The following is a 25,295-nucleotide window of genomic DNA, read 5'->3' as shown; positions in this document are numbered from 1 at the left end:
TCTATACATTTGTGACATCAAGGCAAGGTGGCATGCACATCAGGAAAAAGTAAATGCATTTTCAGTCTGACTTCTTTTCTCATGCTGATAAGAAAACCAATAATAACTTCCCACTTTCTTCCTTGAAACATTCCTGCCTACATCATCTACAGAAAATAGTTATTCTGAGCCTACTGAGACTTCATGTCTTTCAAATGCAAATAAGATTCTGCCAATCGTATTAAAAAGGGATGTTTTAAATTTATATTTTCATGTAAAGCATAGAATATTCCTTTGCACCTAGACTTGTTTTTCTTATTTTAAATGAACTATTTTATTACAACCTCTGATTCTGTATGGGAACAGTATGGTTTATTAGGCCAAGGAAGCTGAAAAGCAGAGATTATTAGTAAGTACACACTATTCCTTTAAATCAGTGGTTCACAAAACTTGTTCATAGTATGGCCTATATTTTAATATAGAAACTGATACATGGACACCTTCCCCTCCTCTTTGTTATTTCATTGGGTGAAATCCTGGTCTTATTAAAATCAGTGAGATTTTTGCCACTGACACCAATCATGCCAGAATTTCACCCCCAATACCCGTGTGGCATTATATTAATTACGGTACTTATTCTCCTGGGGTTTTTGCCAGGAGAGGACAGTTTTAAAACCTAGCTAATGCTCTACAGGAATCCGGCTGGCAGAGAATGCTAGAGAAAAGGTGCTGAATCAGTTTTCCCTCGAGGTCACACCTGCCCACTTTTGGTGCTGGACAAGCTGTCATAGGCTCCCACCAGAGAGGTCTTAGAGGTGTGTTATGCTGCTGCATTTCCCCCATCTCCAGACAGACTTACTTCCCCTTGGGGCTGGCAGCCTGGCATCTGCCACTGCAAGATGACAGACTGTAAGGAGTAAATTGAGCCTAATTAATGTAGAGTTAACTACAGTGAGACCTACATATGGAATTTAACTGAAAGGAAAAATGTATTCATTCTTAATCAACAGAAGTGTCCTCCAGAGCATTTCCATAGTCTGCAGGCATTTCTAAACAAACACCTAGGAAGTACTAATAGATACTTTCATTAGACTATGAAACAAAGCTTTCCACCACACTTAAAGCTTCCATGTTGACTGCTCATGCAAGGACAGCAGGAGGCAAGCAGATTAAAAGCAATGCAGAAGTACATTCTCTGGATCATCCTAGGGTAAAATATTAATGCAAAGGAAAATCATCATAATAAAAAAAATCATTAAGAGTCAAATTTGTAAAATGACATCTAATCTTTTGACAGAAGGTGCTACGTTATAAACACAGTACAAAGCTAAGTCAGGTGATGGGGAATTAGCATTTATATTTGCTTTTCACTGCTTTAAAATAATTTTTTAAAAACGGTTTTTACTATTATTGGCAACACAAGCCTGAGATTAAAATAAGTGGAACATTTCATAAGGAGATTCAATTTTAAGAATATAATTGAATTTGTGTTGGACTTCAATTTTTATCTAATGCCTGGTGTACTCATCTACCTTTGAAAAAAGAGCTGCAAATTAATTGGCAATATCCTCCTAGGAAACAAACAACAAATACTGAAACATACTAGGAATAGTTGATAAAATGAGAGCTAGGTGATGGGGTGTGCCTTTTGGGACAGAATCAATGCAATTTTCATTTTTGCATAGGGCACCCTAGATAGTCTGGTGATAATTTGCATTAGTAATGCACAAATAAAAAGACAGAGCATGAGAAAAAACAAAATCTAAAAAACTCTAGGCAATGAATTACAAACAAACTACACGAAGAAATTTTTTTTAATTCTTAGCAAATCTTTATACCTTAGAGCATGAAAGGAAGTGACTTCTGCAGGAAGTGTTGGCATGTTTTTGCTAAGTCAACAGTGAGAAAAGTTTACTTAAAAGATAAATCAACTGAAAGAAGCCTACATTTTGAAAAAGCCAAAAATACAGCAGAAAAATATTAGTGTTAGTAAGGGATAATCCTGAATATTAAACTGCTTCTGATTAGTGTGGTTTATAAAGCATGAATCAATATGAAAAGGAATACCTACACAACCAAGTCCATGATGCAGAGATCCAATCTACAGTAGAAAGACACATACAAGTTTGTTAAACCTCAAAGAAACACAGTACTGTATCATAGCAAGTAAATATTTCATGGTCTTACTATGAGTAAACTCCTATAAAGTAAAATAGGTGGCTATTTCCTGCATTTTCTTTCACACAGTAAAAAAATGCTCATCAAACGCAGCTGATTCTATGAAAAACCACTGCTTCCGGAAAGGCTGTTAAGTGTCCCTAACTCCATTGACTGCATGGGCTCAGCACACTGCAGGATCAAGCCCTGTGTCTGGAATGCTATGTGCCTGAACCAGACAGGAGCAGAAATATATACGTTACTGTCAACTGAAAGTTTTATATGACAGTAAATATGACCCCCCAAAACACTATAGAACAGTCAAGACATTTTTCCTTTCCCACTTAAGCATATGGTGTAAGACACTATTAGCTTTCTCATATTTGGTGACACCTTCCCCCAGTTCTTCCAGGGGGTCTTCAGTTCTCCCTCATGCCTTAATTCCCCCGCACCGGAAATAGGAAACAGAATCTACTCCATATTTTTCTGTGATCTGCTTTAAACCAACTGGGATAGTCTCAGGTTAGATAAATAATACTTAGCACTGATCTTCAAAGCTCTTTACAAATAATTGGGCAAATCTTGAGATCCTTCCTCAGTTTCTAATCTGTCCTTACTCACCTAAAACGCCCTATGGCAGGTAACAAGCTGAAACTCAAATGGGAAACAAGGATCCATTAAAAACTGCAGCACAACTTCAGGAATCAGCTGATTGAGGTATGGGAGTTAGAAGGTCTGGGTTTTACTTCCAGCTTTATCACAGATCTCCTATGTGACTTTGGGCAAGTCATTTTCAAAAGGCGCCCAACATGAGATGCCCATGGGCCTGACTTTCAGAAGTGTTGAGTACCCGGAGCCACCACTGACTTCAGCTGCAGGTTTGGGGGGGGGGATCCAAAAACCAAGGCACCCCAAATTAGTGGACATTTTTGAAAATGCTGACATGAATTTCTCTGTGCCTCAGTTGCCTCATTTCTAAAAAGGGGATAAAAATACTTCCCTCCCACACAGAGATGTTGTGAAGAGAAATTAATCAATGATTGTGAAGCACTTCAAGATCCCTGGATAGAAATCAATGGCTAAATACAAAACAGTCAGAATCATACTCAGCACTTTTGTGAACTAAGTAAATATTATTATCCCGTTCCTACAGATGGAGAACCTAAGGAAGAGGAGTTAAGTGAATAGCAAAAGCCTAGAGAGGGAGGGAGCGAGTGTCAGAACCAACATTAGAACTCAAGAGAACTTGTTTCCCAGATTGTCTCTTAGACCATAAGATTACATCAGTCTCCAATACAGATCTCCTCTCTTTTAAACACTGGCTTCTACAGCCTGTTTTAAGGAGGAGGAAATACTGACATCAATAAAATCTTTAATTAAAGGTATAAAGCTGAAATATGTTTTTCTAAGACATCACTTTGCAGCAACATGCTCCAGTCCTTTTGAAATATAATCACAGAAGATGATTAAAATGCAGACATTTCAGAGCCAAAGTTCAGGATTGAAACTAACAGGGACAATATGTAGGTAAAACAGATACATTTTATCATCTTTATTTAAAAAAAAAAATTGTAATATTCATAACCTCACCATGCACAGATGTGCACTACCATCCAGGCTAGAGTGCAGAGAAATGTTCACTTGCTTAGTGAAAGTTCTGAAAACAAGGCCATGTTTGTAGCAATTGTATTACAGTGACATACTTCCCATATTTTGTCATTGTCCAGTCCAATTTACATTTACACAAAGCCTCAGGTCTGAGCATCCCTTGCCCTGCAACTCTCAGTCATCTGGCATAATCAGCTTAAGTTTCAGTGCAAAATTAACTTACTGGCTTCTTTCCTACGATGAGTTTTTCGACCTTTTGGACCTGGGATACATGATCCTCATTTGTCTTCAGTTCCCGTTTGCGGATTCGCTCATATATTCCAATCAGCATCTCTCGTGGGATGTCTTCACCATCATCTACGCCTGCAGAAACCAACAGCTCTCATTACCACTTTGGCTTACAATGACCTGACTAGCAAACACTGGCTCCTCTCCACACTTACAGCTCAATAATGTAGGCTTCTTAGCAAGAACAAGATAAGGACCCAGGTACTGTTTATTTACCTTACTAACCATAAAGAAGGTGTTGCCTTGTTTATAGGGATCCCGGATATACCTGTTAATCTAAGTAGTTCTGTTCCATGACCTAATATAGTCAAATAATCTTCCAGCAACAAGCAGTTGAGGGAGTCTAAGCCCTTTTCTTTTTCATTGTCATTTTGCCAATCTTACAGCAGAAGAAAACACAGTTATATATTAAAAAATAAAAAGTGTTACTTTTCACCCCCTCATCACCACCATACATCCACTGATTGAAATATTTTAATTGTGAATTACACTTTTGATTATTTTTTTTTAAATTACTATAGCAAAATTTGCCCACAACAAGAGTAATTCCCCAAGCAAGCCTTCATAGCTACTAAGGCAGATGAAATTAAAAAAAAAAAAACCACTGTCTTACAGTTTAAGTGAATTTAATGCAGATGAAAGTTACCAGATAATGCTCTTGGACACGAAATTCTACCTTTGTCCCCAGAACAGTATCGCATAGAGTGGAACCAGTGCAACCATTCCAATCTGCCTCACCAATGCTCCTCAGCCCTGACCTACTCTACAGGCAAAATGGGAGTGCAGTCTTCATGTCCATTCAGTCCTTGGCCTCTCTGTGGTGACTACCAGCAGGGGTGCCAGTCAAACAATGTGAATTGTGGTGGTGGTGGTTTTGGTGATGTGAACACTTGTCTAGCAGGAAGGGAATAAGCACCCCAGAGCACCTCATTCTGCAAGCTGACCTGCCTGGGTAGGTAGACCTTTGCACCAACACACCGAGTCCCAGGGAGTCTGACTCATTTCACAAAAGCCACTTAACAGTTTTCACATTCTAGTGACTTTCGGTCACTAATGACCTCAGCTGGATTTGAACTAGTGAACCAGAAGTTCTGAATCCCACATCCCAGATCAAATATTTTTCTTTCCCATTTTTAATGAAACTTTTCATTTAAGTCATAGCCAGACATCTTATACAAACCAAACTAATAATACACATCATTCTCTCTGTCACCCATCTCATTTGCTAGATCTTTTACCATAATTAAGAACTATTATCCAGTCTGAGATGACATGTTAGACACCTATCATAAAAGTGTGCTGGTTAATGATTAAAATAATTTTAGCTAATCATTTCTTGTTTTAATATTAATTCTAAGAGAATGCAGTTTACTCTAGAAGAGCATTTTACACTAGTTCACATCAGTCTTGTTATCATGCGGTTTTAATTTTTAATACTGAATAATTATTGTGAGTATTCTAACAAGTGTGACAGAATCCTGGAAGCTGCTCCTGACTTCCTAACTTTCATGGACAGAATCCAAATACACCTTTTGCACATCAAATCTGGTGAGTGATTTAAAGCAGGGGACCTCAAACGTTTTAACACAGGCTGGACCACATCTTAACAGGTATCTCCCCTCCCATTCATGATCACCTTCTTTCTCATTTGCAAACACATAACATCCCTGTGGCAACTACAGCAATTGCTTACATAAGTAGCCTGATGACAGTATTTAATCTTTTCTTAGCAGCTGGAAGCAAGGGGGAACTTGCACCATGTGAGCAGCTGCAAATGCTCCACAGACCACAGCTGAAGACCCATTCATTAAAAGTTAGGAACAATATAGCCTACAAGACTGCTCTCTCTGACAAAAGTTATATATATAAAAAGCAATAGTAGGGATCCAGCAAGAGGGAGCCTCTAGAAGCATTATAGCTCTGATAAAACAGTCAAGAACATATCTGTGAAATGACTATAAAAGGTAGGAGTATCGGGCCATTTTCAACCTTATTCTTTTGTAGACTTTTAACTAAAGTGACAATACTAAATTTAATCTTGTTTAGCTTGCACCCTACACTAAAATGTCTGCCAAGGATAGAGTGTGATACTGATTTACAGGGAACGAAATGGACAAATGACACTTTCACTGTCAAGATCTGAAATTCCAGAATGCATCAGTATCCGTGACTTAATCAGCATCAAGATGAACCAACTGCATCTGTAAATAGGAAGGGAAGATAGGTCTACATAATTCAGACAGTTGCCAAAGTCTGGCCAGTAGCCACTAATGAACTCCACTGCTCTCTTCCTGCCATGCAGCTAACTACTCTGTGCTATGGAGAAAAAGGTGTGTGGTTTTTTATTTTTGTTTTTTAACAGCCAGTATCTTTGTGCTTACTGCCGTGTAGCTCCTGTGTCTGTTCTGCTACTGCACTGAGCCCACACTCTGCCACAATCAAATGCTACCAATCATAAGAAACACTGTGGATTGGACTGTGCCTGACCCTTGCATGGGAGTTGAGGGAGTTGACCCTTGCAGGGTAAGCATAAGCAGCCTTCTCTTTATTGTGCCCTTCATGCAAGGACTAGAGATAATCACAGTCCCTCCTAGTGCCTCCTGGGGCATAAACAACCTGAAAAGGTGTGGGGCACCCTAGCAGAGCTGGCCACTATAGAGCTGTGGATGCTGAGCCATACACTTCCCATATACATGCTGCAATGTGTGCACTCCTCCTGAGTTCAACTCAGGCCTGGGTAGGGGGTGCAGCTCCACACCATCTGGGCTTGTGTCTAACAGGCACAGTCTGGTTCTCTATCTGTGGCACAGAGAGCCAGTTTAGGACAGTACTGGAGCTGGGCTTGCAAGCAAAAGGTGGAGGGAATTAAAACATATTTTAAAATAACGTTGCTCTTCTTTCTAACAAGCCACGCTCTGGTGAATGGGACAAGATTTTGCATTTCTTGGGAGGGAACCAGCATAACGTGGGGAGGTATGGGATATAGACTTGGTGAACCAGGAAAGCAGAAGAGCAGGAAGATGTGGGTTTCAGAGTGCCAAGGGCTGGAGGACAGATTAAATCTCTTGACTGGAGATCACTCTCCAAGTCATGGAATGGGGATTCCACATCCACACAGATGCAGAATTCAATGCAATTGAGTTAGCTGAGTTTCAGTTCCCTTCACACTTGACTTTTACAAGGGCCTTAGAACTGACTTTTTCTAAGGGGTTTAAAGCCTCTGTTTATTTCAGAAGGCCTTCAGCACGGCACGCTGATTATTGTCCAGACTTTTATACATATTTATGTGTTCACAGCGCAAGTTATCTACGGTAACATTTGATGGATGGGGGTCTAGTAAACAAAGTTGTTAATTTCCATCTCTGAGAATGTGGATAATCATCGTGGATATGCAGCTTCCACATTAACTCCCCTTTAATATGAGTGGGAGAGTTCTTGGTTCACAGAGGACTAACTTGTCTGTCTGGCAACAGACAGAAAAGTTTATCCTGAAAAGTTTGCTTTGAAACGAGGCAGTGAAAGAAACTTCATTTTAAAAATAAAATTCAAGATTTTGGAGAATGCTGCAAAAGGTCCTACTTCTGCAATTCTGTCAGCATCAGGGCCAGTGTTCTTGGTGATGGACTGGTCAACAGAAGCAGAAACACTTAACAAAAGGTATGAGTATAGAAGTCATTAGTGGGCTTACAACATAGTTACCCATCCCTGTCTACACACTGTACTGCTCCTTTCACAAACACTGGCTACATCATCCATTAACACTACTGATCTTTTGTACCTTCTTTCACTTGTTGGACAACTTTACTATATCATAGGGTTTATTCAGCCTCATTCATGTTTGTAAAATTACAAACTTTATGAGCTGCCATCTGACCTACACAAAGGGTGCCAACATGCCAAGTTTCAATTATATCCAGGAAATTGGCACATTACAGAGATGTGAATACAAGATAGAAGATATTTATAACATATCTCAAGGGAGTTGGGAATAAAAGACTGGATAGAAGTTCTTTATAATGAGGATGGAATATGGATGATGAAGGATTACAAGCCTAATTCTGTTTTCACATTATCTTAGGGATAACATTGCTGAAGTCAATATATTCACAGCAGTGTAAAAGCAATGTAAGTAAAATCACAAGTAGGCTCTATATATTTTATCTTGGTCTTAGATCGTATCTGAAGTAGGTTGGCTTTTAGGATGACTAGGGAAATACACAAACACACACACACATATATATATATATAATTTCCCTAACTATCCTAAAAGCCAACCTACTTCAGATACGATATATCAGATATGATATCATATAATTTCCCTAAAAAATAAAAAACTTTGCTGACAATCATTCAAGTTTTCTCACCCCTTAGATTCTTAACAAAATCTTCAAGCTTCATCTTGCGTTCTGGTTTCACATTTGGGCTATACATGTCTGTGTTTAACAATATGATTGCGAAAGCTAGGATGAAGATGGTATCAGGATTTCGGAACTGTCTCACAACGCCGGGATTGCAGATACAGTATCGCTGGCTGTAAGAAACAAAGGGGGGGAAGTCGGCCAGAGTTAAGAAATGCTGTGTGACCAAAACCAAATCAATGAACGGTTACATTCAAGATGCCGAGTTTGGTATCCTTTATACTTCATACACATTTAGTTTTCTATAGTACTTTTCTGCCCAATCACATTCTCAGAACTAACATCCTAGAATGCAAAAGGCTTAAGTTTTCCATTTTACAACCAGTAAACTCATTAGCCAGGCCAGATCCTCATTTGGGGTAACTTCTTTAACTTTAATATTCCACTCTGACTTCAGTGAAGCTACACCAGCTTACAGCAGCTGAGGATCTGGCCAGGATTTTTACATTTATATTTTAGATGCTTTACATTTTTTTCTTCCACAATAAAGAATATTTGTGTGGGCTTTAATAAATTAATGCTCTTTGCCCCACTGTGCTAAACTGCTTAACAGCAGGTTAAAAAAAGTACATGGAGATACTGTAAAATGTAAACAAAGTCCAATGCCTTAAGGTACAGAAACCAAGCTCCTAAATTACAACAGTGAATTTTCAGGGACAGATATCTGAAGTTTAAAAAAAAAAAAAAAATCTTACCAATCAAACTGATTTTGGAGAGAATTTTTCAATTTAGAAGCACAGCTATATTATATAAATGCATAATAAAATAATTACACTAGCAATATGCATTAACAATAGCACATAAAACTTCCTTATTCTATATTTAAATGTATAAAGCAAACACCTACCATCATTTAACTGCATAAATACTCCCTATTGTTCTCAAAGGCAGCTTAATAAAGCAGGGAATAGCCTAACTCTACCCAACCTCCCTGTCTCACATGTAACAGCAGGATCATATCAGGTGCTCTGACAACTTATTTCACTGCCATACCTAAAAGCTTCAATGAGTCGTTCTACTTTCTGAGCTTCTCCTTGAACACGGATATGAGCCTGAAATTTCCTGAGTGCTTCATCCAGTTCCATTGCTGAGAAGTCCATCTCATCCACAACGCAGCTAGGACAAAACACATTCTCATTTGTTCTTTGCCCTCCCAACAATATATATATTATTCAAAATACATTATATAGGAAAAAAAAAGCCCAGGGTCTTCAGCATTCCCCCAGTTCTAGTAAAATACAAAGCCACAAATGTATCTCAGAACATCAGTAATTGTCCATGAAAACGTGAGAGGAGAATTGTAAGAAATATATCAACTAGGAGTGGGCCAGAGGGGGAAGAGTAGATGTAAACAAGCCATTATTTTTCTTTATTGCAGAGCTGCCTATGTGATGGACACTGATCAATGTAAAAAACTCCACACTGTCACGAATCATTATCAGTCTTGTGCTCTCAAATCAGCAAATTATCACCAGGCAGCACCAGCCCTCCTGCACCCCAATGCCCAATTTCGTGAGCATTCATGACCCACCATACAATTTCCATACCCAGATGTGGCCCTTGGGCAAAAAAGTTTGCCCACCCCTGCTCTAACACCTTGTTTAAAGGCTACTTTCAAATCAGAGAGTCGTTGGTTCCTTTTCTTCTAACTTGGCTTTTAGGTTTTAACAACCAAACATGAATCACTGCAAGTTATAATACAGTAATGCAGATGCTACAATAATAAAGTATGATCCAGGTTAAAAGGCTTGTTATTAAATGTATTGATGTACAGTGATAGACTAACATACACATTTCTCTTGCAGGATGAAGCACTGTGCTACCACAGTTTAATTCCAAAGCCTTTTAATGACTTCAGCCCATATGCTTTCCTTCTGGGCAAAAGTGCAAGGAGAAAAACAAAGGAGCTGTGCACTCCTCCAGGTTCATCCCTATAAGGATAATGTTGATTCCACAAACACAACAGAATCACTATTGTAAACTCTAGCGGTTTGGAACATCACTATCTCTTCAACACTGCAGAACTTTTTTTTATTTTTTTTTAAAGGGTTAGAACAGCAGGTACCTGGAGCAGCGGTGGTAGAGTCAAATAAAGTGGAAAGTGAAGATATTAGGGGTATCTGGGTCTCCAAATATCCTTGGCCAGTAGCACAATGGGAAGTTTCCTCCATCATTCCTTCCAACATCCTCTCATCATCAAGAGAGACAGTAGCTATGCTGCCAGTGGCTAAAGCCCATAACTGCAAGTACTAACTTCAATCAGCATTAGCTTTCCATGATCTTTGCTCCAGGTCTTCTTAAATTTCTGTGGGTTGTGTGTGTGGAGGATGACATGCCACTTAGTATGGTTTCTTTCTAGTGCCTATTCCCTGCCTGCTGTTTCTTTGCAGGTTTTATGCAGAGTGGAGAAAGGAGGGTACAAAGGAACACCCCACTCAGTTGCTTTTCCCATCAGCATAACACCACAACTGCCTCTGAGGTTTAGCTCCCTCCTGTACTGCTGGGGAGAGCACAATGGTCTTAAAGCTTTATGAAGAATTCTGTGATGGAATTAACGGAAAGGAGGAGGTTGTAATACACAATGCCATGTTTTCCACATGTCACTTGGATGCTGTGACTTTTATCTAACTATTCACTCACACTGCTAGACATTTGGTTTTTTAATACAAATCCCATTTGTTAAAAGAAAGTGCATAGGCGGATAGAGAGCCAGATCCTCAGCTGTGCTTCTATGGCATGGCAGGAGGGAGAAAGGTGTCTTTATGGCCACCACGGGGTACTCTAGCAGCCAAGGATCACTGCCGTACAGCAGTGCTCTAGCCATGCCCCTTGACACACCTCATATCCTGGCAAGGGGTATAGCATCAAGACATTATGCCAACTCTATGCCACCCAGGGAGACCCTGACATTAGGGGAATCCCCAGATAGCCAATTATGGCGCACTGCAAAGCAGCTGAAGAGTGGCAATGATCCAGCCCAGAGACTGAAATGTAGATTGTTTTCTTGGAGGTTTTCAAAATTGCACGGTGAAGACGTTTTAAAACAATTAAATGTTCCCATGCAATATCTGCACATTTATGCTCATGTATGAGAACCAGGAAATGCACCGTGATGACAAATGAAATATATAGTCACAAGCACACAAAATAAAAGCATCAATCATGGAAAGTAATTAAATATTTAAAATTATTTTTACTATCTTATCTGTTATGAGTATCACGGGGGAATGGAATCATGTTTCAAGTATGATTTTTTAATACATGATTTTAAGTCTGATAGCATATCTTTATCAGAGATGGAAAAAACAGTCACCGTTTTGTTGTAGCGCAACAAAGAATGCGTGTGAACATTCCTAATAGCAGGTCAGCTTGGTTAAAGCCATTGTGCTTTTTTGCTGCCAAGGCTCACAGTGTTATATGCGAGTCAATTACGCTATCTTGGGGTTGCCTCAGAACAATTTTTTCTCTTAACATGACTGGGGCAGGTTGTTTTAAGAACAGATTAATTGCAGCAAAAATACAGTCAGGAGGTCGTAGGCAGGTGGATGTCCTTTTTGGCAATTTACCCATCCAGGAAATCTTATGAAACATACACCATCTGGCTATCAACGAGATTCTTACCCAATTTTTTGCTAGGCTGCCCAAGGCACAGTGAGGTTAAATGATTTGCCCAAGATCACACAGTGAATCAATGACTCATTTTAGGTTACAATACGCCTTCCTTGGAAAATCTTCACCCCAGTCTAATAGTGGCACAGATCCAGGGAATGGTTGCAAATGGTTAGAATGGGCCAGCCAAACTTCCTGCTGAATAGCCTGATTGGCTGAACTGTTGAATTGAAATCTGCCACTTCTTTAGGGCAAGTCACTAAACTTTACTGCATACCTTTGTGTAGAACCCACATTCCCTATTTAATTACCTTCTCCTGCTGTTTGTACAGTAAAGATGCAGCTCTTGAACCATAAGGTTTACAAATAAAAGGCCCCTCTAAGTAAAGATCTATGATGTGTGTATAAATGCAAATAAACTATACTAATACACTGTTCAGCTTGCACGGTTGAGACAGAGAGGTTCTAACAGCAGCAGCATTGTAAATCTTGTACACAATGTAGAACACACAGTAACAGATCAAGCTACACATTTAGTAAGAAAAAAAAATACTACCTATTTGAAACAAAGTCTAGTGAAAAGTTGGTGTGGGAACCTTATTTTCATTTCCTTCATTTGGGTCCATGAAATTGTGCATTGCCATAGTGCATTTAATTTCCATGCTTTAGAAAAAACAGACTGCCTGTGACTGATGCTCCCAATTATATGATCCCATTTTGGCTTTGGAGTCCACGATTCATTGAGGTGGGTGTGGCAGGAAGGAGTTAGGGATACATTAACGATTAGGGACAACTGGTCTATGCCTACAGTCCCAGGTCCTGGGGTCAGCTGATGACATCAATGATACCTTCATGGGCAGCTGGAAGAGTTCATGTGCAGCAATCTGCCCACAGCATGTGGTATTGTGCAACACAAGAGGTCCCCACGGATCCACCCCATGTTTAGGTAAGCAATGATACCACAAAGCAGCAGCACTGCCAACCCCAGGCTTTTCAAAATCATGACTCAGATCTCCAAAATTATGAAAATGGCTTAAAAATCATGAGATTTAAAAAAATAATACTTTGGGGGTTCTTTTACTTTGCTTTCTGGTTTTTGTGGCTTTAGGGGGTCATGTGTTCAGGATTTTCTCCATAGTGATTAGGGCCAGAAACTTATTTTAAAAAATGAATGCCCAGGTTCTCATGTAATCACATGGCTCCTGGATTACATGAGAAACACCAACTACCATGAGACTTGGGATAACATCACAAGAGGTTAGTGAGTTAGCAATGCTGAGTGGGGCTCCTAGGGCCTGATTCATCTCCAGTAAAGTCAAGGGAAGATTTTCCCTGGGGGCTGAATTAAGCCTCTCTTGACCAGGCTCAGGAAGTGATTTTCCAATCGTTTTTAAACTGAAAATCCCCCACAGGCCCTAAAGCCAGGAAAAGCATTCAGTCCTCAATAAGGGCTATTTCTATGCAAATCTCAGCAATTTTTTATTGTGGTCTTGGCCAAAACTGTGGGCTTAGAATTTTTGTTTTGTCTTTTTGCACTGGGAAAAGGGTACTTCCCCCCACCCTCCATGTACCCTATGCAGTTACATAGCCTGTTAAACATCTAACTGGCTGTTTGTGCAGTAAGTGGTAATTCTTCATGCAAGTCACATGCGCACAAGTCAATAAATCTGGGGTGAGATACAACAAGCTTTGTTAGTGAGTGAGTCATCCATACAGGTCTTGAAAAGAATCGCTGCTAAATGAAATATCAAATCACTTAAAATAAACAAAAGCAACCTCCATCCTTAACAGACAGTATTTGAATAACCTTAACCAAACTGTTGGTGAGTGTAATTTGCTGCTCCACTTTTGCTTTCCTTTTGACATAGGTTTTTATCTAATCCTTTCCAAGAAACTGGTTCTCAGACACCCTTATTAGACAAGTGCCAGCATAAGAAGTGCCTGTGTATCTATGAAATAGTAATGGTTATTTTCATGTTCCTTTACTGATGAAGTGTCGTGTAGCATATAATGGTTTTTTTTTAAAATTTCACAGAGTAAATTATTTCAGAGCTTGAGGAAGGAAAACGCTCTCAAAATTAATAGACAGTCCTCCCCAGTGAAATTACAACATAAATTTAGAGTAAACGTGAATTCTATAATGTATATAAATCCTTATAAGCATCCTACTTGATCAGTTTTGTTGAAAAATGTTAGCATTGCTGGCAAGTAAGGAAGAGTACTTATTTTTGCCTGTTCTTTGTTAATCCTTACACTCAGGCAGTTTTTCCTTTGAAAACACTTTCATTCCATACACAAAATATTTCGTGAGCATTAGCCCCTTTAAATGTCCCACAGGGCACGCGTGAATACCTGAGTGCTCCATCCCATCCCCTCACACACTACTCACTCCAATACATCTCGGTTGAACTGCTTCTGTCGATTGCCTAAAAACTCTCCAATCATCTGTCTGCTGAGTCCTTTCCTTTGCAGGAGAAAATGGGCGACACCAACTGGAGTGTCGGGCACGAAACCTCTCTCAATTAGGTACTGGACTCCTTTTTCAGGTTTTCTAGGGAGAAATATAAACACAAAGCCACTTATTTCATTTCTTTCATTCCCATGTGCATTTGAGTTTTTCCCCAAACCTCATTTTTCCATAAGTAACATTAGACTGGCTGAGTTAGAAGGCGGACTGATGTAGTTTTAAAATAAATGTAGTCATATTGTAAAACCCATAGAGTTGTTTTAGTTTTAATGGTGTATTGGCTTTGAAATGGATCTTCATGGTGAAGAGGCACTAAAAATCTCTCCAACTGCATTTCTGCAGTACTCATCTAAACTAGGTTGACCATTCTCCCTGATCTTTCCAGGAGCTAGGCTATCCAATCACACCACGTAAGAAACTTCAGACATACCATGGAAGTTGATACATCATAAACCAAGGTCTAGAATGACCATCAACATCAGATACTAAACTGAAGACATATCTTGTGCTATCAATGAGAGAGTGCCATGTCCTCTGAAAACATAATTACAAAAAAAAAAAAAAAAAAAAAAAAATCTAACCAACATATCTAAATCCCAGATTATGTGGAAAAGTAAGAGGCATCTAAGATGGTGCAACTCACAAGCTGAAGGCCAAGAAGAGAAGAGCAACAGAAAATGCAATTACTACAAAGGTGGGAGAAGACATAAATCAAAGAAGGGATAACCCCCTCCTTTAATTTACAACTTCTTCCAGCTTCTTGAATATACATCACAACAGCTTTGACTCTATTAGATTCCGATTCCTTCACAATCATTTAATTCTGTGTAATTTACACTCCTTTCTACATGTCCAAATTTAGCTCTGCATGATTTCAGATCCCACAAAAATAAAAAGTACGCAGCTATTTTTCTGACAAACATATTAAATGGCGAGGATTTCCTGCTATAAATCTGTGGCTTAGGCAGTCATATATTTTTGCTCACATTTTAAATGACAAAGTCCCGCTCACAGCATAAACATGTTATGTTTCCAGAGCTGCTACCCAGCAGACGTCCACAATTTGTAATGCAATACTTTCACAGCTCCAGTAATTTCATCGCCTTGTCTATTTACTAAAAATTAGGACACAATGGACACCTGTAAAAATGAACGGTTTGTAGCTTTCCGGATGAGCTGAAGGATATTGCATTTCTTAATGCTAGTGAAATCAATTTCAAAGAACAAGGTGACCCTGCTATTTTTATACAAGGATGATCATACAACCCTTTCCTCATTTTTTTTTTACACTGAAAATAACATTACCAAATAACCCAGCATTCAGTCCCCATGCTCTGCGACATTACACTATTACACATTTGATGCCCAACTAAGTGTTAGGCAGATCAGAAAAATATATATATTTCCTCAAAACTGAGAAGTCTCAGAAACTTCCATCTCAAAATCTCTTAAATCAAGTTTGATGGCTCTTTTCATTTGAAGCTAAATAAGTAGTGTATGCAGTTACCTCATGAGGACAAACTTGTAAAATAATCCTCCCCTAGTCCAAAACAGATTATTTCATCAGAAGAAAAATATTTAAGAGCTGTATTCTTATATTCTTGAATCACACTTTAGAATTCTGGATCTCCCTGAATTTCTAGTTTCATAACACCAAAAACAAACAAACAAAAAATCTATGACAGGAAATTTTCCCTAATAGTGAACTGAGTTTCTGCTCAGCATTTGCAGTGAAATGAACTCATGAACTTTCCATTCTAGCAGTTGCTAAGCAAGGAAAACAAAGGACCAATCAAAAAATAAGACTTCTCTGCAGATTGAGAAGATATAGATAATTTTTCCTAGGCTAAATCATAACTTTACCTGCTTTCCTCCTTTCCCCCTCAAAGAAAAACCCCAAACCAAAAATTAATGTTAATATGATCATGAAAATAATAGCATGGGCATCTATCCACATTCCTGGAACCCCAATTTACACGTAGGAAAATTTACACATAGGAATTTTCCTTTCTGCTTATACAATATTCATAACACAAACTCATGGTTATAAGTAAAATGAACCATGATTAAAAAAAATTATGAGAAAGAAAAGAAGAGACGGTTATAAAGATTAGAGACCTACAGCATAAAGGCTCTAATTCAAGGTGTAAAGGTGTTGAGTCTAGAGGGCTGCCTTAGAGATTTTGGGCCAGATCCTATGGAACTACGCCACTTTGCACCAGCTGAGGGTCTCGCTCTTCACAGAAGCTTTTCTTTTGGTCTAGGAACATGAAATCACTTTAACAGACACTGGATAAAAGCCTCCAAAACTGACCTACAAATCCATTTAGCTATCTGAGGCTGGAGGCATTTTGCCCTCTCTTAATGCCTTAGTGAAATATCAGCAGTGAGTCAAGCAATCAAATCTTTTGAAAAAGGCACATAAATATCTTGCAATGTCGGCTACAACAGTGCCATGCAAACACCTGTTCTCACTTTCAGGTGACATTGTAAATAAGCAGCAGTCAGCAGTATCTCCCATAAATGTAAACAAACTTGTTTGTCTGAGCGATTGGCTGAACAAGAAGTAGGATTGAGTGGACGTGTAGGCTCTAAAGTTTTACATTGTTTTGTTTTTGAGTGCAGCTATGTAACAAAAAAAAAATCTACATTTGTAATTTACACTGTCACGATAAAGAGATTGCACTGCAGTACTTGTATGAGGTGAATTGAAAACTACTATTTCTTTTGTTTATCACTTTTACAGTGCAAATATTTGTAATCAAAAATAATATAAAGTAAGCACTGTATACTTTGTATTCTGTGTTGTAATAGAAATCAATATATTTGAAAATGTAGAAAAACATCCAAAATATTTAATAAATTTCAATTGGTATTCTATTGTTTAACAGTGTGATTAATCATGATTAATTTTTTTAATCACTTAATTTTTTTGAGTTAATCACGTGAGTTAACTGTGATTAATTGACAGCCCTAGTGATAAAGTGTTCTCCTTAACCACTGAAGACAGGACAAGAAGTTGCGGGATTACATTGCAGCAAGGGAGATTTAGGTTACACATCAGGAAAAACTTCCTAACTGAGGGTAGTTAAGCACTAGAACAAATTACCTAGGAATGTAGTGGAATTTCTGACATTGTCTAGCCAGTTCTTAAAAACATCCAAACACCTGTCAGGGATGGTCTAGAGATAATACTTAGTCGTGCCTCAGTGCAGGGGACTGCACAAGATGGCCTATCAAGGTCCTTTCCAGTCCTATATTTCTATGATTACCAGTACATTGTAGATTTAAGTAAAAACTACCCCATCTTCCCCAAGATCCATCAGATGATGCTATGGAATCAATCAAGAAGTTAGAGAACTTAAACTCTCTCCATTAAATGTATACTCAGTAACTTTTAGGAGTTATACTTTCCTTCCCCCTTAAGTAAAAAGGAAATAAATAACAAAAAGGGACCCAAATCCAGCCCTCTAAAGGAATGTTCTAAGAAAGGGATATCAAAGAAGCAAAACCTAAAACCTTCTTTGCAGTTTCTAAGCCATGAGAATATCCAAACGTCCCCTATGTCTGGATTTAAAAAAATCCAGAGTCCTAAACTTTGGTTTATGGCAATCATTTGAAAAAGTGGTGTCAGGAGATGAGGAGTAAAGTGTTTTTTCTTTCTTTCTCGGGGAAAAAAGAGAAGCCTTGAGTTTTAAAAAGTCTGTTAAAGCTTTTTGTTAACCTATAAATCCTCTCCAAAAAGCCAAGTTCTCCAAAAAAGAACCTTGATTAAAAAGTCAATAACCGATTGTTATGTGTAACAAAAGTTATCAGTGAGCAGAGCTATAATTCTTCGGGGAATACTAGATGCATGGTTTTTCCAAAAATTCTGACAACATCAGGGGTCGGCAACCTTTCAGAAGTGGTGTGCCGAGTCTTCATTTATTCATTCTAATTTAAGGTTTTGTGTGCCAGTAATACATTTTAACATTTTTAGACGGTCTCTTTCTATAAGTCTATAATATATAACTAAACTATTGTTGTATGTAAAGTAAATATGTTTTTTTAAATGTTTAAGAAGCTTCATTTAAAATTAAATTAAAATGCAGAGCCCCCCGGACTGGTGGCCAGGACCCGGGCAGTGTGAGTGCCACTGAAAAATCAGCATGCGTGCCGCCTTCAGCACACGTGCCATAGGTTGCCTACTCCTGGACTATATCAGTATTAGTGTTTGATGAAAAAAAGTCTGCTAAAAGTTCCAGGCATTTCAGAACATCCTTGTTTATCTCAGTAGGGGTTTTTAAAATGTAATTACGTCTCTTGTACTAAGATACACCTCTACCCCGATATAACTCTTACTGCATTATAGGTGAAACTGCATTATATCGAACTTGCTTTGATCCACCGGAGTGCGCAGCCCCACCCCCCCCCTCAAGCGCTGCTTTACCGCGTTATATCCGAATTCATGTTATATCAGGTCGTGTTATATCAGGGTAGAGGTGTATTTGGGGATAAATTCTACTTTGGTGACACCAGTGATAACCCAGAAGAAAACTCCATTCAGTTCAAGTAATCAGTGCCGAACTCCAGAGTTTAAGGGTACATCGAGAACTGCTCCTACCTCCCGGGAGAAGAATTCAAACTCTTTCTTTTACACCACTTTTATCTGTCTTCAAATGATCAGAAAGTAATACTTTTAATGGGAATAAAGGACTTCTTGAAACAAGCAACACTGGCAGAATTGCTTTTAAGCTGGAACCCAAGGCTCAACTTGGTCCTTTGGTAACTTGTCCAAAGTAACAGTGGACAGTCTTGCCTAATGGGCAGAACACCGGTCTAGTAGCCTGGAGCACCTGAATTGTCGGTCACTGACTTGCCGCATGGCTTTGGGTAAGTCACTTAACCGCTCTGTTTCTCAGTTTTCTCAAATAGATATACCAGTACTACTACTAAATTTCTTGGATAGCAAGGTATGTTGAGGATTGTACAGTGCCTTGAATGTCTGAAGTGCTATATAAATACTAAGTATCCATCGCTATTCATGTATTTAATTCCTGAGGAAGAGACTGTTTCTTACCCCGAATACACATCTTCATCTTCTCACACTTTCTGTAATCGAGGTAGTGCTGAACAGTTCCAGCCTCTTTTTATTGTCGTCTGGAAAGCTTTCCTTAGGAAGACCTGCTCTAACTCCTATAATATTTTAAATCAGATATTAATTTAATTTAAATTAAGATCTCTCAAGAAAGCTTCATTTGAGGGTCACAAAGACTCATATTCCTCTTCGTCATAGTTTGAGCTAGAGGGAAGAATCAGTTATTCAGATTTTTTTCTCTTCTTTCTTCTTTTTAAATGGCTTAATTAGAGAAAATGTTACCCTAGTTGACAGGAAGAGACTTAACTGGGCGTTCTATGACTTGGAGAAAGAATTTTGGAATTTTAGAAGTGGTCCCTACCCCGACCTTCCTGTAAAAGTTAACAATGAGTAAAGTAAAAAGCACACAGGAAGATGCCCTGCCCCTCTTCTAATACAAAACGAATGATTTCCCCTCTCTATCCCTCCAGCATTGACTTAGTCCAATGTATTTCAATGGAATTTAGTCATCTCTCTCCCCTTCTCCCCAGATGTTTCTATTTATAGATTTCAAGTTCAGTAAGTAGAAGAAAAGGGCCTGTCTCAGACATAGTAAGGGCTCTGATCTCAGGCCCTACAACGTACGTGTGTGTGTGTGTGTGTGTGTGTGTAAGGTAGTCAGCCTCCTGGCCTTTCTGAATGAGGCTATGTCTATACGAGCACTTTTGTCAGTAAAACTTTTGTGGGTCAGGGGTGTAGGGGAAAAAACACCCACCCCTGACGAACATAAGTTACACCGACAGAAGCACCAGTGTGGACAGCCCTATGTCGGTGGGAGACTCTCTCTCCTGTCTGCATAGATACACCGAAGACCTTAGAGCGACACAGCTGCAACGGTACAGCTGTGCCGCTATAAAGGTCTCTAATGTAGACGTAGACCGAGAGACAGCAAAAAAATAAAATAAAATAAAGCTGCTGTCAACCCTGTTACAAAGAAGAAAGAATCCTATTGCTGACAGCAATAGCTGTCTTGGATAGTTGGAGCTACTACTGTTTTTTGTTGTTGTTTTTAATCATAACCAAGTTTATTACTTTCCCCTCAAATATGGAGCAACTCAGAACAGAGGCCACCCAGAAGTCTGCCTAATCAGAACCGAAACAGGATTGATTTGTATTACTAGTTGAGACGGTCTTTGGTAGGTATGAAAATTCCTGATGCTGGTTTGATAATTCTACCCTCCAATAAGTGTGGAAATGAAAAGTCTGTGAACCTGTAATAGTGGAACTACAGGAGCAGAACAATATTTTGCTGTTTGTTGAGGTTTAGGCTTCCACTTCTAGACTGAATGATACTTAAAAGTTAGTAGATATATTCTTAATGGAAGTAAAATAGCTCAGACCAATCAGTTTCTAAAAAAGTTGTAAACTGTACTCATTTATTTTTCAAGCAGCTTGACTTATCAAACAAATAAAACACCAACCAATTAGGGATTGTTCTATTTTGCTTCAGATCTTGTATTGAACAGGGAACTCTGACTGAAAACCAAGAGGTCCCAAAGTGATGTGTGTGGAGGAGAAATAGATGAGCAAGTGGAGGGAGTAATGCAAGCCTCACAAGAACGGATTAACATATGTTGCACCACACAACGACGTATGGAAAATAGACTCTTACAAAGAACAAACATTCCAGGAGTTAAACTATGAACGGGCTGGAATTCTGCTGCACAGTCATTTAATTACAGCTTAAAAAGAAGAAAAACAAAGTCATGCAATCTGTCATTGTTGTCTTCTGTCCCCTACCCAGTGTTTGGTTTTTAATTGATGTAGTTAAAAAATTCAAAAGGTCTTTTAATGCATTTTCAAAATGCCAGATGATAAAAATCTGTTTACTCAACAAGATCAGTTTGCACTATTGAAAATGTAAATTCAGTAGAGGTTCACATAACATGTTGACATTTGTGTAGATTTGTTGAGAAGTTCTGTTTATCACAAACAGCAATTTACAGCATGTGATGCAAAAGCTGCTAGCTATGAGAATTGTTCTGTTTTTAACAAGTGGACAAACAACCTTGAAAAGCTACAGAAAGGTCAGCTGGCTGGGGTAGTATAACTTTTAGACTAACCTCTTCTAAAAATGAACTCCTTTTCTTTGGAACAAATATACTTTGCGCCTATGAAAATGCCACACTATGTTCTGCTTACTCTAGTGCATTTCTGAGAGAAGTTACCACCTGACCAAACAATGCACATATGAAAGGAAGAAATAAAAGGGTTCAATTATTTCTTCACAGGACTGAGCAGAACACACCTATGTAAATGTTCTGCTGCATCTTAATGCATCAGACATTCCATTTCTACTCTTTTTATTATCTCATTCAAGAATTCTTGAGAAGTGGAGTGGCCCTGAATATGTGCAATGCCGGAAGTATCCTGGTCTGTCTGGTAAGTCGCTCACATTTTTGTCACTTCTGAATGACCCATGATAATTTTCACATGCATGGAGCTACCCTGATTTACGCCAGATGAGAACTGAGCCCAGATCTCACAAACCAACAGGGATTGTAACCAGTACTGCACATCAATGGCTAGCTACAAATCCCATCTTGCCAATGATGAATAGCAGTTCTTTCTAGCCCTCGGATTTCATAAAATACTGAATCCTTTAAATTAAAATTAAAATTAAAAACACGTTTTCAAATGACATCAAATTTTGGAAAAATAATTTAGTGCAGTGACATCATGCTCTTAGGTCCAACGATCTGTGAATTGCCAAGATAGGGAAACATTTTTCCAGCCCACCACAAATGCTGTATGACCAAAGATCAGAAAGTATGTTTCAGTCCCAGAGCTTCAGCATCACCACCCATCAGATGTGGCTCATATGCCTTATATGTCTGAACCATCACTCAAGGCTTCTGCACCCTAAGTGGACATACTAAAATGTCCACTGTGGTTGTATAAAAGTATCCTGACCCTATGATCAAACTGTGACAGATACTGCAACTCCATGCAGTATCTTTGGGGACAACTGTACTACATTTATGAATGGTTTATGTATGAACGTGTTCTGCTCCACGGGGAAGGGTTGCCACAGCTCTTACAGGAACTAAAAACAATGGAGGTTATTAAGGCAAGTTACTGAGACTAAACAATTCTAGAGAGGTACTGCCCCCGGAGTGATTTGCATATACTGGTTCAAAGTGGATTTTCTAGAGACTAGGAGACAAAGAAAGGGCATTTGGTATAACAGGATGAGTTTGAATTGACACAGGGCCAGCCCTCTTTGGATTCAGCAAAAGAACGGGCGCTTCTGTCAAGGGGTGGCCCTAACCGTTGAGAAATGGTTTGAAGAACTTCGGCCTGCTAGGGCCTCGTAAGACTGATGGATGACTCTAGTAAGCTGATGGCATGTGTACAGGAACTTTTATTGTTTTTATGTTTTTTTCTCTGGAATGCTTTTACCCTAAGAATAATTGTGTTTTGCTTGCTTAGAAAGAGCTGTGTGGTTACTTGGCCATACACTGTTCATAGCCCTCAAGAGAGAAAGCAAAGCACAGTGGGTGGCCATAAAGCAGTCTGGTTTGCTGGGAATATCACAGCACATGGCAGAGGGCTGTGCAGCCTTAAAAGCCCCAAATCAGAAGACTGTCAAGGGTCCCTGCCCAGAGACAGGTGATGGCTGGACACTTGAGACCTGATTGGGCACACCTGGAGAGGACCATGGAGCGGAGAATACAAGTGCAGTTACCCTGAAGTACCAGCAGACCTTTGTTTTTAATTTTGAGATATGAAAAATGATCTTCAAAATATCCTTTGTACACTCAGTTTGTATGTAATAAAAGGTGTGTACCAGGGGTTCTGGCACGAGACTGCTTTTTTTAGCCCCTGGCTTCTGTCATATGACACGGGACAGATTGCAAAAGATTTTGTTCAATTTTCGTGTGTGGCCTTTTCCCGCATTTTTCAACCAAACACACACTGGGGGAAAAAAAATTGGTTTTCATTCTCTACTGGAGTAGGAGTGGAGGTGAGTGGGTGGTTACAAGGGAGAGAAAGGGGAAGACCAAAACCACATTTTTATGGTTTTTCATCTAAAATTCAAAAAAATTTCAACCAAAAAAAATTTTCTGCAAAATTTTTAATTTTCAATCCATTTTTTGTTTTAAAAAAAAAAAATTGTACAAGAAAAAGTTTTGGCCAGCTCTAGTTAATACAAAAGGGTTTGCTGTACATGGACTCCAGCGCTTCTGGTTACACAATTGATCTAATTGTTGGGCCCTCCTCCCTAACTGCTCTTAATGGACTACAAACCAAAACACAAATCAAAGCATTGAACCTAAATGTAGGTAAAACTCTTCCATACTACTGACTTGTAAAACATGCAGAATCAATGCATCCAAAACCACAGTCAATTCTTTAAAGTTCATTTTCAGAGCTCAGAAAATAGCAAACACACAGACACAAACCTGGATGGGGGCACTGGAGTAGTAAATGCACACCAAGCTGCTCCCTTTATGCTAGATTTTGTCTTCAGTAATGCTTAGTAGCTTTTGAACTAGAGTCAGGATTTATTCACAAGACATGTACAACCACAGATGCTTGACCTTCTTAAAACTTGGAATTTCTATCCGGATTGATGGAGGTGAAGAAGCCCTCAACCATTCATGAAGCCTCCATAAAAGGAATTCAGTCCTTCCAAAAGCACATCCATACTTTTCAGTTTCTTCCCTAAGTTCAGGCAAATACACTACTGTGAAGGAACTTTGAGCTAGGCGCGCTTAATAAACAAGCAAATGAGAGCAAGAAGCATGACCTCAGTTTAAAGGCCATCTATATTACACAGAGCAATGGTCCACATTCTGAAGCTTAGGAACACTTTTCACAAGGGGGAAATCAATCCAGCTTTAATGCCAGTAAGTCTTCTTGGAGTCTACTGATGGCATCAGTAGTGATTCTAGTTTGAAAATCTCAATCGTACTCATACAACCAAGCATTAGTCTGTAATTGAAACTTACACAAAGAAATCTACTACAGTACTAAAATCTTGTTCCAGGAAAGATTAATCCTTTAATATAAGGAATCAGACATCTCTCAGTCTGAGTTTAGAAATCAAAATACTTTTTAAATAGCCAAGAGGGCAAATAGTAGGCTGACTGGACACTAATTCTGGCAGGCAGCAAAGATTTGCTTTGATAGCTTCACTTCTTTTCTTCCTTTGTATTCAGCTTCCTACTGCTGCAGCATTGCAGCTATTTAAAAGAAATTGCTGAGCTTATTTTAAACCTTCTGGGAAAGAAGGAAAAAACAACAACCTTAAAATGCTACAAAAATCAGAGCCAAAGGAACACTCTGTCAGAGTTCTTTCCACAACATGGCAAGGGAAGAGAGGGATAAAAAAGGAAGAAAAGTAGACAGATCGACTGCAGTGTCTGACCTACGCCTTCCTAATACTGAGGAACTGTTTAATGAACAGAAAGAGGAGCTAATGTAAACCTGCTTCTGCTGGTAATAAAGGGAGATATCATCCCCTGATCAGGAAAAACCCACTTACGGGCAATGAAACTCAGCAAGCTGAAACCTGCTATTTTCTTCAGCGTAGGCCATTGGCTGTGTGTGCTTAGAGGGATCGGGGGAGTGGGGTTAACCTCTTGTAGAATGGGTATGGGATGTGACTCTTCTAGCCCACAGAGGTGATGAGAAACACAAGGAAATG

At 39.0% G+C, this 25,295-nt stretch overlaps 1 protein-coding gene across 5 annotated transcripts in view; it reads right to left on the bottom strand.

The window, feature by feature from the left end:
- Positions 1-25,295, bottom strand: part of IQSEC1 (IQ motif and Sec7 domain 1) — a 275,684-nt gene that overhangs the window by 35,755 nt on the left and 214,634 nt on the right. For all 5 annotated transcript variants that reach the window (XM_029912583.1, XM_026656720.2, XM_024208800.3 and 2 more), the window contains 5 exons: positions 14,449-14,610; positions 9,444-9,566; positions 8,397-8,563; positions 3,968-4,107; positions 2,051-2,080 (listed from right to left, as the gene is read on the bottom strand). In XM_029912583.1, coding sequence (XP_029768443.1) covers positions 2,051-2,080; positions 3,968-4,107; positions 8,397-8,563; positions 9,444-9,566; positions 14,449-14,610 — 622 coding nt within the window. The remainder of the gene's footprint in view (positions 1-2,050; positions 2,081-3,967; positions 4,108-8,396; positions 8,564-9,443; positions 9,567-14,448; positions 14,611-25,295) is intronic.

The sequence above is a fragment of the Terrapene carolina genome, unplaced genomic scaffold (genome assembly GCF_002925995.2).
Source record: "Terrapene carolina triunguis isolate 2854851 unplaced genomic scaffold, T_m_triunguis-2.0 Scaffold232, whole genome shotgun sequence".
NCBI lineage: Eukaryota > Metazoa > Chordata > Testudines > Emydidae > Terrapene > Terrapene triunguis.
This window is presented reverse-complemented; position numbering and strand designations above follow the sequence as displayed.